Source organism: Pseudonaja textilis, chromosome Z (assembly GCF_049901715.1).
Source record: "Pseudonaja textilis isolate UNSWEBS1 chromosome Z, rPseTex1.2, whole genome shotgun sequence".
NCBI lineage: Eukaryota > Metazoa > Chordata > Lepidosauria > Squamata > Elapidae > Pseudonaja > Pseudonaja textilis.
Window position 1 is genome coordinate 134,041,735 of NC_142008.1, and position 17,530 is coordinate 134,059,264.

Here is a 17,530-nt window from a genome sequence, read left to right on the forward strand (position 1 = left end):
GCAGCCAGGCGGAATCCTTGCGACACTGCCTGCGGGTTCAACGAGGGGTCGTTGAGGACAAGATGAACCCCCACGAGAACCTTTTCGATGCGGGTGGAGCTGGCGAAGACATTCGGTAAAAAGACGCCGTGGGACCCTCAAGTCCCTTGCTGAATGCTTGGCAGGGCGGAAAGCTGCGATCTTTCCCGCGAATTAAAAGGGCCGCTCCAGCCTGGGAAAGAAGCGGCTAGGAACCCTAAGGACTGAAGTGCAAGAATACTCGAGAAGGACTAGCGGCTTGCAAAGTCCTCTAAGGAAACGGAATCGAGAGGAACAGTGGAAACCTCTAAATTGCTCGGCTAGCTATAATTTGAAACCTCCTTGGGATTTTTGGGGAGCGGGTAGGACGACGGTGGGTATGTGCGTGAGTTTGCAATGCCAGGATCGGGCTGGCTTTTCGCTCCGATTCCTGAGCCCACGAGCTGTTGGTGGCGGCGGAGGAGGAGGAGGAGAAAAGAAGGAGGAGGAGGAAGGGTTTGCTCTTTGGGAGACTGATAGCTGATCCCTGGATCAGGTTCCCCATCTCCCCCCACCCCCACCCCTTCTGCGCAAGATATCAGCAGCCCCCGGGCAGCCGGACTCCTCCCACTACGAATAACTTTCGCTTTCACTCGCAATTGCAAGGGAACTCCTGGGCCTTTTTATTGTATTGTATTCCCTTTTCGCCGGATATAACGCACGTGCCAGGACAGCTGGCAACTCTCCTGCAGCACCTCCGCGATTGTGGAAGAAGAGTGCGTGCACCGAACGACCCCAGAACAACTACTGACCTCCCGGGACGTGGCGCGCTTCCTCTACATGCCCGCGTCGCATCTTTGCAGGTAAGCTAGAGGATTGTTTCTTGCTAGCCAGAAGGGCTAATCCTCCCCCACGCGCCCCATTCCTTCAAGCGGAGAGTGTCGAGGAGGGGAAAGCAGGGGCTGCCGCCACTTCGTTTTGGGGGGAGTTGGAGCGGGGAGCCTTCCGGGGAATGTCAAGGACTGGGTCCTCACTTGGATAGCGGGCAAGGGGCTTCGGGGACTCTTTTCCCATAAGCTCGGTGAGTTGGAGTTGGAGGCTTGGGCGCGCGGGATACCGCCTCTGCGGCTTGGTTTAGTCTTCTCCCAACCCCATCTCAGGAATTTCGGGTTTTCTTCAGGTGAACCACCTGCTGGATATTTTTGTTTTGGCTGCAGGAGCAAGCACCTGATCGTAGGAACGAGGGGCTCATGGTCTGGGGCTGATAATCATAATTTCTGAGAATTCATCATCCTCTGGTGAACTTCCTGGGCTCCTGTGGTACTTGGGCTGGTATCCGTGATGGAGCTGAGCCCTCATTTTTAAGGGGTTCTGGACAGAACATCCTCACGTGGCCTCGGATATTCCAATGGACAGCTTAGTTTTCCAATCAAGTGGAATTCTGCAGCAGTCATATTTTTTCCCCTTTCAGGTGCTTTGTGTGGTTTTTAAAAAAAAATTGCATAATGAAACAGAACTTTTCCCAGTACAGGTAGTCCTTAACTTACAACAACTCATTTAGTGACTGTTCGAAGGTACAATGTACTGAAAATGACTTATGACCATTTTTCACACAACCATTGCAGCATCCCCCGTGGTCACGAGATCAATATTTGGATGCTTGGCAACTGCCTCATATTCCTGGGTTCATGGGATCCCCCTTTGGAACCCATCTGACAAGCAGAATCAATGGGGAAGCCAGATTCACTTAACATCCGTGTTACTAACTTAACGACTGCAGTGATTCATTTAACACTGTGGCAAAGAAAGTCACATTGGGGCAAAACACACTTAGCAACTGTCCGCTTAGCAACATAAATTTTGGGCTCGACTCTGGTCACAAGTTGGGGACTACCTGTACTTAAGCTGTAGTAATGATGCTCTACTACCTACAAAGGAGAAAAATTTGGGGTGTTTATGGGTATCACAGCATGCCATCTAAAGGATGAGGGAAGATGATTAGAAAGGTAACAGTGTCTGTTTCTCTCCCACATCCTTTTGTGTTAAATCTTTGCAAGGCAAGAAGAACAAAGTTTTGCAAAGCTCCCCAAGGCCAGTGCAAGTGAAAGGGGTAGGGGAGAATGTCCCTTCTCCCTCCCCCCCCCATATTTATATGAAGGTTTCAAAAACAAACATCAAAAACTATTCTGCTGTCTCAGCTGACCCATAAGGAACAGCAAAGAAAAGTTTCCCCTCTCTGCTAGCGAAAGTGCGATTGAAATAACTGAAATGACTACTGCATATACATTGCAGTAGTATTTGATTAATGCGGTTGATATCATGAATGATAACTGTGTGAACGGAAGTACTGGGACTGCATATCATGTAAACAATATAATCTGCCAGTGTATAAACAGAAAAGTTCTTTGTAATTGACATTAAATTGACATGGAAACTGCTTTGGTGGTTTGTGTGGGATCAAAGCCAACTTAGTAAGGGCTTCAGAGGGGATTTTAGAGTTTTTTTCTTCACTATTTAAAAAGCAATCATTTTTTATGTTTTGACTTGGGGATATAATCCTCCATTTACTGGTGCTAAGTCAATGAAGCTTTGTTGGTCTTGAAAAATGATCAGAACCACACCTGGAAAAGACAAGGAGGAAAATTCCAGGATTACAGGGTAGAGTGGAAACTAGGACAATGATGAGGTGGAAGATGGTGGCAAGAAGAAGACAACTGGCAAGTTACTTTTAGAAGTCATTATTTCTGCTTAGAAAACTGGTGAACATGTCTATAATGTTATCAGGAGACAATTTGAAGGATAGGATTTTTTTAAAATACAATTTTCAGAATCTTCCAGCTCAGTAGAATGCTCCATATACCTGGAACCCAAGGAAGTAAAGAAAATAAAAACCATTAGGTAATGATATGATTCAGTGTGGGAAATTCTTGAAGTTGGGAGTTGAGAAACACTGCCCTGTTCTTTTTGTAGTCTTCTAAAAATGAAATAGTTCCAGTTCACCTTTTATTCACTTAGAAAATATATACCAAAATATATACCTTGTTGTTAATAATCTATTACATTCACACATTTTACGATGATGTCATATCCTAGCTGTTGTGAATCATCAATTTTTTTTTTGATGGTACACACTATTCTTTATTTTTTTTGCTTTTTCCAATGTCCCTGCAGAGTTTCTCTTGGCACCATCTGAGTTGCCTGCTGGACTTATTTACTCCCCCCCCCACCCCCCCGTTTAAAAAAGTGTTCAGTAAAAATAGAAAAGATAGCTTACTTCAAAATAAAATACCAGCCTAACATTATATTTTTTTTAGAAAATAAAAATGATGGTTGGATGCAGCCCAATATAAATGTGCCCAATACTCCCCTGGGGAAAAAAAATAAAGTTGAAGAGGGCTCCTGGATTTGGTAGATTTTGGTAAATTGAAAATTCTCATGCTATTTAATGAGGGGATTAGTTTTTCAAGAGTTCTTATAATTTGCTCTTATAATTTAAATTGGTTCCCAAGCCTCTTGGCTTTCTTGGCAGGTTTTGTGGACAGAAAATTCCATGTTGAATCTCTAGTAAAAGGAGATGCTGGTAAATATCCTGTCCAGACATTTGCTGAACAATTTGGAGAAGTTCGTGCAATAGATAATGGGTTAGATCACTGTTTCTCAACCTTGATAACTTCACTACAACTCCCACAATTCCCCAGCTGGGAATTTCACACATATCAAAGCTGCCAAGATTGAGGAACACTGGGCTAGGTAAGTAAAGGAACTTATCCAGTTCAACAGGTTGATGTATTCAGCGGCTCTGTTACCTTTCCGTATCTAACTAAGCACCATATACTCTTTCCATCCAGAGTCCTCTGCTCAATGGATCATCTTAGCCTCTGAAATTGGGCAGTCCACAGACCCTTTTAACTTTTTGTAGATCCTTAAAAACCTGATTCCCCACTTCCCCAAAATATTGGGAGACTAAAAGTGATACATTTGTACAGATTGACACTGGATTTTTGTTTTTATTTTCTTTTTAATGTTTTATGTTTTAACTGAGTGTCTTTTGCAGTTTGTAAAATGATGCTATTGGGAGATACCCAGACATGTCTGAAAGATGGGCAGCTACATGAACGTTTTAAATAAATATATTTCAACTATTAAACCCGCTTTGATACTTTATGCATTTATTAAAAAACAGCCATTCATCAGTTGGGTCGTGATGACTAAAAAAGTCATTGTCTAAAGGAAGAAGAAAGAAGGAATGGTGTAGAAGAAGGAAATATTAAATGCTTTAAAATGCTTACTTATAACTTGTATGAAAAAACTCTAGAAAAGCCTACCTTCAGAAGAGTGGGGAATTACCTCCTTAATCCTCAATTTATGACCACAATTGAGCCCAGAATTCCCATTGCTAAGTGAGGCATCTCATTTTTATGACTTTTTTTTGCCATAGTTACTAAGCGTATCACACAGTTATATGAATTATGGGGTCATTAAACAAATCTGGCTTCCCCATTGACTTTGCTTGTCAGAAACTTGCAAAACATGACCTGGGACACAGCAACCATCATAAATATGAATCCGTTGCCAAGAATCTGAATTTTGAGCATGGGGATGCTATAATGGCTGTAAGTGTGGAAAACTGTCATAAATCACTTTTTTCAGTGCTGCTGTAATTTCAAATGGTCATTAAATGAACTACTTGTACTGAATATATTTATTTGCATGGTGTCTTTTGCTGCTTAATCTTCTCAATATGCTTTCTTTTATTCCAGAACCCCTTCTCTTCTTTTTTAAGCGGAAACCTCAGCATGCTGGCCACCCACCAAACTACATGGAGATGATTTGGTATCATGATACTCCAGATTCTTCTGTGGTAAGTCAAATGATATAAATTGATGACAGCTGTCTGCTGTTGCTTTCCCCTTCAGAGGAGGTACACTAGAGACCCCAGAACTCCTGGACAGCATGGCCAGTGGAATTCTAGGAGTTGTATTCCTTTTAAAATATTTTTTAAATATTTTTTTCTTAATATAAAATACAAATGAAAATAGACAGTGGAGAAAATCGGTAAAGGGAAAAGGAAAAAAGTGAGGGGCAAAGAAAGAAAAGAGCAGTGTCTTCCAACTTTTTTGATGCAGCAAATTATACATTAAAAACTATAATCTCAACTTTTTATATAAGAATAGTATTAGCCATTTCTATAACAAAAATCTGTTTAATCATCAAAACCCAAAGTTAGAATTTTTTTTGCCTTGTTTTGAGCAGGAAGTCCAGGAGGATTTCAAAATGGAAACTACTCTAGATACATTCTTATCCCCAATTAAGACAGTTAATTTTGCCATCTCTACTAATTCCATCACCTTTTCAATCCATGGATTGACATAGTTTCCATTTTTGTGCATATAAGATTTTTGCTGTAATCAGCACATATAAATTCCATTTTTCCCCAAGTTCTTTATCCAGTAGTCCTAAAGGAAATATTTCAAATTTTTGATTATATATTCATTTTCTGAATCTTGGGGAGCTGTATTCCTGACATATTTGCAGAGTCCCAGCTTCCAAAAAGCTTCTGTATTGCAAACTACTCATGTACTTTAAAAAGGATTCAGAAAGAAGAGGGAAATTAAAATTGTCAGAACTCTGGAAGCTAGATTGTATGAGGAGTGGTAAAAAGAATCAGGGATGTTTAGCCTTAAGAAACGAAGAGATCTTTGTCTGGAGGCTAACATCTGTAGGTCTGGTTCTCATGTTAACACCACCATCTTGATTTTTTAATCTCATCTCACCCTACAGATACTCTTGATTCTCCTGTATGATTTCCAGGCTATAGAATTCTCATGCTTTGACTCTCATTTTTTAACTTTTGCAAGAATCACAATTGGCAATCCTTTTTTAAAGCATCTTGCACATAGGTACCCCTAAAAGTGATCAAAGCACATTTCTTTTCTCAGACTTTTAATCATTGTTGTTGTGAGTGCTTTTTTCTCCATTCATTGATTTTGTATTTTACTTCTACAAGTTAAACTACGAACAAGAGATTCTCAAAACAGAAATTTGGTTCTGTCAACAAGTGAAAGTCACATAGTGCAAAAATTGAAAAAGGCTAAGCAACAGAGGTAGTATTCAGCAGGTTCTGACCAGTTCTGGAGAAAATTTTGAGTAATTCAGAGAACAGGCAAATACCACCTCTGACTGGAGATTTTACAGTATCCTTCCCCTGCCACGCCCACAAAGACTCACCCACAGAACTGGTAGTAAAAAAAATTGAATCCCGCCACTGCTAAGCAATCATCCAATAAACTATGAAAAAAAAATCTGGGTATAAGAAAGAGCTCTACTTCATTTGGAAACTATTTAGAGTGGTTACTTCTTAGTAATAAAGATTTTTAGCTAACAGAGCTCCATCGAAGTAGTTTCTGCTGAGACGGGTGGTGGTTTGATTTGCTTGCAGACTTTAACAGAACAAAAAAAAAACTGGATTAAACATAGAATAAAATAAATATTAATCAATTAATCCACCTCCCACACATTCTTCAAACTTTATTAACTGTGAACAGCATATTCTAATTTAAAATTAAGTATAATCTAATAAAACTACAGAATAAATAAATAAACTAATTTATGAGCAACTCATCTAGTTTAACCTCAAAGAGTATGTTTTTTTTAAAGATTTTTTCAGAGATTTGGGAGGGTTTGTTTTAAGTAGCTTCTCTTGACTTGATTCATATATCATGCTGAGTTCATTTATATTATTAAGGAAACCACAGCTATGCAAAGTCCAAGCCAAGGAAACTACATTATCACTTAACATAATATGTAATTTAACTATCTCATGGACATTTTGCTAGATTTACACGTTAAATTTAGTTTGTAGATAAATATGTGAGAATCAAGCCAAAAGTAGTCTATTATCATGATTTAGCTTAGTATTAATGAAAGCGACATGATTAATCAACTGACTAAAATAGACTAAGACTGAAAAACATCATTGAGTGTCACAATTTCTGAACCCAATAATGTATTAAACCATTTTACATCCCCTTTTAATAGGGAGGAAAATGTAAAATAAAGCATGAAACTCTTTTTTCTGAAATAACATATGGTGATATAACAATCCATTACCATCATTTTATCCATATGTGGAAACTCTGCAAGAGGGATAGGCTAGTCTTGGAATTAGCTAATTTTAATTCTAAGATCTAGAAATGGCTAACTTTAATTCTAAGGCCAAGGTAGTAACGTCCATGCCTGAGCATTAATTGAACTTAGGACCTTTCCACAAATATTCCCAAGATTAAACAATTTTGGATCTAGACTCAAATGACAGTGTGAAGAAGCACAAAGTGTTATTAGTGCACTCCTGATATGTAAAAATAGATTTTAATTGACACAAGAACATTGATCCCACAAAAATCCCCTTGAGGAGTTACAATAGGCCATACATTTCAAGTGTTTTGTTGGCAGCAATGAAATTATTTCCCAAAGTGGCCTCCTTAAGACATATTTGGAATAGACTTCTGTCCCCAAGTTAGGAATGGCTGATCCATCATCCCATTAGTATACAATATTTCAAGACTACTAGATATTGCCTAATTATATTTTTAGAAATAAAAGCATGAAAGAATAATACGTGTTTGGAATGGTTCTCTGAATGAAAAACACTCTTAAATATTTGCAGATTATCTTGATCTACAAAACAAGGATGGCATTCAGGAAGGACTTCAGAAGCTTATGGATGAGATAAGAGGAATAAAGTCAGGGATGTATGAATAGAAGAGAATATTTGTACCAATGTACAAATATTGTACCAATAGGAGAGATTATACATAGCTCGGAGTTGAAGTGTAGAGTCCTTGGTGCTCTCTGAGCTTGAAGATGTCACCTATTTAGAATAGAATAGAATAGAATAGAATAGAATAGAATAGAATAGAATAGAATAGAATAGAATAGAATAGAATAGAATAGAATAACAGAGTTGGAAAGGACCTTAGAGGTGTTTTAGTCCAACCCACTGCTTAGGCAGGTAATCCTATACCATTTCAGACAATTAAAATTTTTCACTGTTGGAGCATTCACAACTTCTGGAGACAGTTGTCCTAACAGTTGCAGGCAAATTTCTCCTTAGTTCTAGATTGGAACTCTCCTTGATTAGTTTCCCTCTATTTGAATAATAAAACACCTGCAAGAAACCAACCAAGCTCAGAGAGCACAAAGGACTCCACTCAGGAATAGTTTTTTTAATTACTGTAATTAAAATATTCAGTAAAAATAATGTAGAGGTACATAGATATAGATAAAAAGGAATGTGCCAATTGTCTCCTAGGTCTTGCTGCTTCTATTGCTGTTTTTCTCCCCATTTGGGCTACTCAAGGGCTGCAGCTTTAATTATTCACCTATCGCTACTTCTGACTTTTCCCAGGATATAAAACCCCTGGTGAGTATGAATACATTGCATAGTTCAGCAGGCTGCCAGCCCCGTTTGGTAGAACAGAGCAGGAAATCACCTGCAGGAAGATTAAATCTAGTGACAGGTTATAATTTATTTAACAAACTTATATTGCTGCCCATTTCAGGAAAAAAAAAAGACTCTCAGTGGTGTAGAACAATGAATTAAAATAAATATATAAAACAATAATCCAAATTTCAAATTATACAAAATAGTTACAAAATCATGCAAGCCTAATTGCGTTATATTTCCCCCAATCATCCTATACTCCTGAGAATCAGGGAGGTGCCTTCTTGAGCCACTTTGAATATTACCTTGTTTCTCAGGTCTTAAAAATGTTTCAACCCCTTTTGCCTAGAATAGATAATGGTTCTCACATATCTCTATCAAGGTCATCTTCAGGGGTGGGATTCTACCAATTCGCACCTATTTGCTGGAACGGGTTGTTAACATTCTAAGCAGTTCAGAGAACTGGTTGTTAAAAGAAATTACTGACCTAATCCTGTAAGGAAGGCAGGAAGGAAACATTCTGGTGTTGCTTACAGAAACTGCCTCCCCATTAACCCTTATTACATTCTTGGCAGGACTAGACTTCCTGTCTCTGGAACTTCTCTGGAGGTTTTTCTTCCTCCTTTGCTTGTGTGGAGTGACCATTCAAAGTTACAATTGCACTGAAAAAAGTGACTTATGACCATTTTTCACACTTACGACTGTTGCAGCATCCCCAAAGTCATGAGAGGCCAGGTGAGGAGACGCATGCCTCAATGTGAGTGATATTGAGTTGGCTACGCCTCGCCAATAACATGACCCACCAAGCCATGTCCATCCAGTCACATGATCACCAAGCCATGCCCACCAACTAAGCCACGCCCACATAACCAGTTGTTAAAAAATTTGAATCCCACCCCTGGACAATTTCCTTACTCTGCACATCTTTTTATTCTTGTTTTTACTTCTATCAAAGGCAGAAATGCAAGTGCTGGTGATAGTGATGAAAAATTATACAAAAAAATCAATGCAAAATACATGTTTGTAGAAATGACACATTGCCCCTTTTTTGTGCGGAGTTTTTTACAGGGAAAAAAACTAAAATCCCCAATAATTAAAATATCATCATGCTGGCTACATGTCCAGGGAAATGTCTTGGGACAAAGCTAGCTCCCTCAGCTAAGAAATGGAGATGTGCTGAGCCCCTTAGAGTCAGATAGGAAAACACTTACCTTTTTACCTTTATAGTCATGTTCTCACCTTGGGCCTCTGCAAAACAACTGCATTTCATCCTTCCCTTTTGAGTCCCCAAAGTAGAAAGATGAGCAAATCAGAAGGTGACAAAGAAAACTGAAATGTGTAAAAGAGAAAAGCAGTTGTAAATTCTATCTTGTCAAAAGTTTAGGATGAACATTTATGAAGGCAGACTTAAAATTAAAGTATTAGTTATGGCACCACACAAAATTGAGCTACATCATTCTACCATGACATGGCACTCTCCAAAGCTGTTGAACTACTCATTCGATCATTCCCCGTTAGGAGGACAATTACTTGTGATCAGGGAATTAAGGGTACTTAATTTCCACTCTTCAGCCTACCCATGGAACTTAAATACAAAGAGCATCTAATTTTATGGCATTTTACAAGTAGTCCTTATGACTGATTGCTTAGTGACTGGTCAAACTTATAACAGACTTCCTTATGACTTAGTTCCAAAGTCAGGCCTCCGCTCTTCCCCCATGATCATATGACCATGCGTTACTCAATAACTGACCCATACAGGTAGTGCTTGACTTACAACAGTTCATTGAGTGACCGTCCAAAATTACAACATCACAGAGAAAAGTGACTTATGACTTATGTGATCAAAATTCAGACCGTTGGCAACTGACTCATATTTGTGACCACATGATCCCCTTTTATGACCTTCTGACAAGCAGAGTCAATGGGGAATCCAGATTCACTTAACAACCATGCTGCTAACTTAGCAACTGCTGTGATTCACTTAATGACTGGGGCAGGAAAGATTGTAAAATGGGGTAAAACTCAATAAGGTTGCACAGAGCAACATAAATGTTGAGCTCTATTGTGGTTGTAAACCGAGGACTTATCTGTATTTACAGCTATTTGTAGCATGCTGTGGATGGTTAGGATGATTTTGCCAATAGCTAGCATTTAATCCTGGTTTTTGGCAAAATCGGCCAATTGGTTTACTTAACAACTTTATTAGAATGGTGACAGTCACTTTAACGACCACGATATTTGCTTAACGACCGTGACAGTTGTTTAAACACCACCGCACAAGAGGTCATAACATTGGGTTTCTCACATGGGTGATCTTATTTATGACCATCACCACCATAATGGAGGGTCGTAACTCAAAGATTGTCTGCAATCTTGTCTTTCTCTTTCTCTCCCCTCAGAAAGAATATTTGCTCCTGGACTACAAAGTATCGATGAAGTCCATTCTGAAACCGGTACAGTCTTTATGGCAGCTTTTACCTCAGGGGTGAGGAACTATGACCCTTTTATGGTCTGTGAACTTCAACTCCCAAAATTCCCAAACTGGCTGGCTCTGGAATTCTGGGAGTTGAAGTTCATAGCTCGTAAAAGGGCCATAGTTCTCCACCCCCGTTTTACACGAATACTTTCACCTTTCAGTGAAATCAACAACATTGCTGTTGTTGGTTTGGCAAAAATGTATATTGTACATTGATTGTTGATTATTCTACTATTGTATATTGATCGTTCTACTATTCATGAAAATAGCCAACCCTCTTTCATGGAACTGCCCATGGCACGTTAGCTAAAGATGACAGGCCAACCTCCAACAAATTTCCTGCCACACAACTGAGAATATTGCCTGCTGTTGAAATAAGACTCTTGTATCTAGCCAATATTTTGTAGGAGGAAGTTCAAAGTTGGTGGGGTTCAATTTGGAAATGCTTTGGAGGGTGTTTTTTTTTTTAATTAATATGCCTATTTTAGGCATCTTCCATGCTAATGGCAAAGAAAATCAATTCTTGCAATTGTTTTGAGCTACCAAAATTCCTTGTGTATGTCCATGGTAGGGTAATGGGAAATGAAGTCTGCAAGGGTCCTTAACATCCTTTGCATATCTGTTGAATGTTCCTGGTTTAATCTTTGGCTTGTCCAGCCACATCTGGCAAAGTCTTGTCTCAAATAATTGAAAAGCTGTTGGTGACTCCTGATCAGGCTTGTGGAACCTTCCTAGTTGGAAGAGCTCCCAAACTGAAAAACTGGAAAATCATGTTTTTTAGTTAAGAACTAGTGCTTTGAGTCAGTAATGTACCAAAATGGTCCATACAGTGAACTTTTTCCTTTAAGCGAGCATGGAGGTACAGATCTCACATTATGATATGCCTCTGGATATAGGGTTTTAATATGATTTTCATCTCCAATCTTGGATTCTGCTTGAGTAAAATGGTCTTGGTGGCCATGCTACTAGATTTGGTCTCCAATGATATAGAGAACCACTAAATGGCAGTAGTGAATCCAGATTTTCTGCATTTCTGTGTTCCCATCTAGAGGGAATCCAAAGGTTTGCAACCCAAGTGTGGTAGTCTTGTTTTATAATGAAGGTACAATCTTTTTTCTTCTTTTTGCTTCCTTTTTGGTCTCATGTTTTCTCTGCATCCCATCTCCATTTATATTCTCCAGGACATATTCTGCAGTTTGTTATGGGATCTCCATTTCATCAATGAAAACTTAAAGGAATTAATCAAAGTGTCTGGGAAAAGCCTGAAAAAGTTATTCGAGAAGATACATGATCACACAAGATTTGTCGAGGCATGTAATATTAAAGAAGTAAGTTGAAGAACTTTGTTTAGAGTGCTTTGGAATACAATTCAAATCCAGAGGTGGTATTCAGCAGGATCTGACCAGTTCTAGAGATCGGTAGTGGAAATTTTGAGTAGCTTAGAGAACCGGTGGTAACCTTCCCCCAGGAGTGCGGAGGGAATTGAGATTTTACAGCAGGGGTCCCCAACCACCGGGCCGCAGACCGGTACCGGTTCGTGGAACATTTCCTACCGGGCCGCCGGTTTGCTGGGCGCCACCATCTTCTTTGACGAGAAAGTGCTTCCGGGTGAGCTTTTCCGGGTGGAAAGCGGCGTTTGGGTCCTGAAGGAATCCTCGCGCCTTAGTTTCATCGAGGGGGGGCTTTGAACAAAACTAAGGCGTGAGGATTCTTTCAGCACCCAAGGCAAGGCGAGCCGAGCGACCGTCCTGAAGCTGTCCCGAAGGGAAGCCCATCGACAAAGGTACAAAGGAGGAGTTGAAGGTGGCAGGGAGAAGCAGGGGACGGCTGGCTGGCCGGTCGCTCGGCTTGCCTTGCCTTGTCATGCGTGCTGACGCCAGTACCGGGCTGCAGATCATTTTGTGATGCTGGTACCGGGCTGTGGCACAAAAAAGGTTGGGGGCCACTATTTTACAGTATCGTTCCCCTGGAGTGGGGTGAGAATGGGGATTTTGCAGTCCACCAATCCACACCCACAGAACTGGTGGTAAATTTTTTTGAATCCCACACTGTACAAATCATTCCTATATTATTCGGAATTTAACCTAACTTGCCTTGTCCTACTAGCTTAGAACAGACTGCAATCAAAATTTCTATTTTTTTTTTATAAATGCAGTATTAATTTAGATCTGAACTAAGTAAAGAAGGAAGATTTAAATTAATCCAGGGCTCTAAGAGTGCTGAACAAAGTATGAATACTTCTGTGTGTATTCCTTGTCTGACAGAAATATTTGTATCTACATGGTCACTAAGAGTCCGCACCAGCTTGACCGCTCTTAATCAAAATGAGGGGAAAAGGAACACTGAAATTTTTCTTTACCCTATTTTTGGGTTGCGAGAAAATGGGAAAGTATCTGAATTTATTTAAGTTCCTCAGTTTTTTTTCTGGCTGGGACAGAAATTCCTCTCTTCCTTTGCGAGACAGATTTCAGTACAGGTAATCCTTGACTTACGATCACATCAGAGTCCAACATTTCTGTGGCTAAGTAAGGTGGTTAAGTCAAATGAGTTGTGCCCCATTTTACAATCTTTTATGCCACACTTGTTAAGTGAATCATGTGGTTGTTAAGTGAACCTGGCTTTCCCCATTGGTTTTGCTTGTCAGAAGCCAGTTGGGTGACAAGCAAATGATGATCACATGACCCAGGGACAGTGCAACTGTCATAAATACATGCCTGTTGCCAAGCACCCAAATTTTGATCATGTGACTTGTGGGGATGCTGCAATGGTAGTAAGTGTGAAAAATCGTCATAAGTCATTTTTTTCAATGCCTTTGTAAATTTGGTTATTAAATAAATGGTTGTAAGTCAAGGACTACCTATATTTGTTATGTCTGTTTCTACAAGTGGGTTCATTTCATTTTGAAGCAAAAGCCGCTGAGAATTTCCCGAGTCTGAATCAACCCTAACCCCTCTGTGTAGTGTACAATTGGATGGGACCTTTGAGGTCAATATACAATCCAAAGTCATTACTATTTGCAATAAATAGCATCACCAGGATAAAGCGGGTCTTAAGCTGGAAATTGCTGTCAAGCCCATGTTCTACAGTTTGTATTGCTCTTTTTAAAAATAATTTTATTAAGCTTCAAATATAAAAAATTTGAAATGTTGCAACAAAAAGGATTAAAGTGGAGGAGGGACCACAGGGAGAATTTAAAAAGTAATATACAAAAACCTCCAAATATAACATAGGAAAAAAAAGTTACTTCCAACTCTCTTCAGTTCAGATAAAGTTGTAAGATAAAACAAGGTAACTTTTGTTTTAGTTTAACAAAGAGATACAAAATATAAAAGATATATATACCATACCTAACAATCAAATAATAACAATGCTTTCTTAGTCTAAATGTGTGGCCTGGTGGCCTGGAGGTGTCTATCAGGATAGAAAGAGAAAAGATTTGCTACGAACTCCGTGTAGGCATCAGGAAAGGCACCCGGCCAGTAAATGCTCAGCACCACGCAGTCACTTGGATTTCACCCTGAATAAACAGATTACAAGGCTGTAAAACCCTCTTAGTCTATTATTAGTCTTAGTCTATTATTAGTTCTTTCTATAAGAATACACACACACACACACACACACACACATACATACATACATAAATACATACATACATACATATATAACTGTTGTGACTGGAAGGTTTGAGCCTGCTGTGAGTTTTGAGTCTGATGTATCAGAAGACACAGGTTTGAGTGATCAGGAAGGTTTGGCATTGGAATTGGAGCCTGCTCTAATGAGAGATGCATACGTGAGCCAGGAGGATGAGGGAGTGTCGGAAACACCATCCTCCAGAACCTTCCATGTCAATCATGCCTCAGGTGTCAGCAGCTGATCCACAGAACATACCAGAGTCCTTGAGTGATGACGAATGTTGGGTTGATGCAAGGACTAGATGCAGGTTGAGACGTCAAGCACAATTTGAAAAGAAACGTCAAGTCAGAGACTAATTAGACAGACTGACACACTCCTTCAAGGAATATAAGGAGGCGTGCTAGTTAACGATCCTTGTCCGGATCAACTTCGTTAATTACTGCGCAGCTTTGAAGAAGCCTCTGTTCCTGTTCCTGATTTATCTTGTGTTATCTCGGCTCGAAGACAGTTTCTGGGAAAGCTGCCAATGACAATTATAGAGACAAGTTAACTCTCTGGTTTCTGGTATTATTTGTTCGTGTTTATTTCTTTGGGACATTTGGACTCTCACTTGTGGCTACAAGTGAGACAGAACATTATATATATATATATGAGATACATCATTTACTTCAGTGGTTCTTAATCTTTTCTTCATCATGTACCCCCTTTAAATACCTTTTGTGGTGATAGACTATGGCCACAGACTCCCAAGATTTAAATTATAACATTTCTTCAAGCCTTTGTGGACTCCCTGTGATGGCGTTGTGGCCCCCAGGGGTCCACAAACCACAGGCTGAGAACCACTACATTACTTCAAATGAAAACAAATGCATAAAAAGCCAAAATAAAATGTGTATCTATTAAACTCCCAGCAGCACACATTTCTATAACAATCAATGCATATCTAATCAAAATCTAGACTTCATTTTTATCTTTGTCAAGCAAAAACTTCCAAAGGGTTTCTATGTAGAAAGAAAAGCAGTCCAAATCTTTAATAAAAGCAGTCACTTTTGACATTTCAGCCATTTCATGTTGTCGGGTTTTTTTTTCAAAATAAACTTCAAAAGATATACAGATACAGATTAACAGAGTTGGAAGGGACCTTGTAGGTCATCTAGTCCAACCCCCAAACCCAAGCATACCTTACACCATTTCTGACAGATGGCAGTCCAGTTTCTTCTTGAAAGCTTCCAGGATGCTTTTTCCTTAACAAGGAACTGCATTTAAAAGGTATTTTGTAGGTACAGGAAGTTCTTCGCTTATGACTGGTCACTCAGCCATCGGTAGTAATGGATGCAAAAAAAAGGTAGTCAGATTCAAAATTCTGAAAGCTGTCCCAGGTCAAGTGATCTCTTTTTGGATGCTTGGCAACCAACCCATATTTACATAGATTTGTGGTGTCCAATGACCATGATTTGCCACTGTGTTGATTTATTATATAAAAGCACAAATAATGGTGTCTGAACTTTGCCATTGATTTCTGAAGTATGAGGTAGTAATTACACCTGTCATACCGGGATGAGCAAGCTGCAGTTAATGCTTTGTGTTTTTCTTGCTTTTTTTCAGGATAATAATTCTACCAGTGTTGAGTTGATAAATATCTCCCAGTTTGTAGATGCCATTCCTTCCCACCTTCGGAATCTATCAATGAAGATAGAGACAATTACATCGGAAGAAAAGTATGCTGATTTTAAGAACTGCACCATTATTCAGAGCCAAATAGGTAACATTTTTAAGTGATGGGGAAAGGGGTGAGGAGGCAAAAGTTTGGCCATGTTCCCAATCATGCTTCATTCAACGATGTTATCTGTTGTGTCCAGTGTCCCATTCGATTTATCCCCAGACCATAAATGACATAGACTTAAGTGTTAAAATAATGTTTTCCCTCTTACCCCTCCATTATCCAAGAACAGGCTGTAAAGCTTTGTCCCTAATTACCATGAAGGGAAACGGGGTAAATGCTGGTGAGAGGAAACAGAAATGGCACCACTAAAGGCAGGATAGAGATCTGCACCTTTTCCACCTAGGATTGTTTTCTTCCAGCAACTGTGTGACATGCCGGTGGGGAAAGGCCCGGGTACCTATTAAGCTGACTTTCAGAAGATATTGTTCCCACAGTGGAATATGGCAGAGTTCCCCAATGTTTCCGGCTTTGGGGACTCCGCGGGGAGCGGGGGGGGGAGGAAAGGGATGGTTCCATGTGAGCGGCCGGCGAGCTTGTGCACGTGCACGCAGCTGCATTTGCAAGTGGTGTGCATGTGCGCCTCCCGCTCACTTAAATGGAGCGCATGCGGACACCAGCCATTTCCACAGTCTTGTTGCAAATCAGTCATGGTCCACTAGTGTGTTGTGGCCAACAGTTGGGGAGCCCTGGAATACGGTCTACCATTTCGGACTGCTCCAACCTGGTACCCTCTGGATTTTAAATCCAACATTGATTGGGGCCAGATGAAGTCTCAAGAAGCCATCTCAACTTCTCAGTACAGATAGTCCTCGACTTACGATCACAATTGAGCACAAAATTTATGTTGCTAAATGAAACATTTGTTAAGTGAGTTTTGCATCATTTCATGACCTTTCTTGCCACAGTTGTTTAGTGAATCACTGCGATTGTTAAGTTAGTACCGTTGTTGTAAAGTGAAGCTGGCTTCCCCATTGACTTTGCTTGTCAGAAGTTCACAAAGCTGATCTTATGACTCCATGACACTGCAACTATCGTAAATATGAACCAGTTGTCAAGCATCCGAATTTTGATCACATGACCAAGGGGATGCTGCAACGGTCGCAGGTGTGAAAAACGGCCATAAGCCACATTTTTCAATGCTATTGTAACTTTGAATGGTCACTAAATGAACTGTTGTAAGTCGAGGACTACCTGTCGACTACCTTCTTTAGTGGCTACAGCCACAGCATTCCTCCAGATGACACTCACAAAGTAC

At 39.9% G+C, this 17,530-nt stretch overlaps 1 protein-coding gene across 5 annotated transcripts in view; it reads left to right on the forward strand.

The window, feature by feature from the left end:
• Positions 1-621: 621 nt before the first annotated feature.
• The window catches only part of FLT3LG (fms related receptor tyrosine kinase 3 ligand), a 31,183-nt gene continuing 14,274 nt past the window's right edge, over positions 622-17,530 (forward strand). For 4 of the 5 annotated variants that reach the window (XR_015740364.1, XR_015740363.1, XM_087917869.1 and 1 more), the window contains exons 1-6: positions 622-860; positions 4,758-4,858; positions 8,309-8,419; positions 10,843-10,896; positions 12,101-12,247; positions 16,158-16,314. Coding sequence is in view for 3 of the 5 variants with exons in the window: in XM_087917869.1 (XP_087773995.1) it covers positions 4,817-4,858; positions 8,309-8,419; positions 10,843-10,896; positions 12,101-12,247; positions 16,158-16,314 (511 nt within the window). In the remaining 2 variants the exon portion in view is untranslated. The remainder of the gene's footprint in view (positions 861-4,757; positions 4,859-8,308; positions 8,420-10,842; positions 10,897-12,100; positions 12,248-16,157; positions 16,315-17,530) is intronic. The other variant, XM_087917871.1, reaches the window with a different exon arrangement.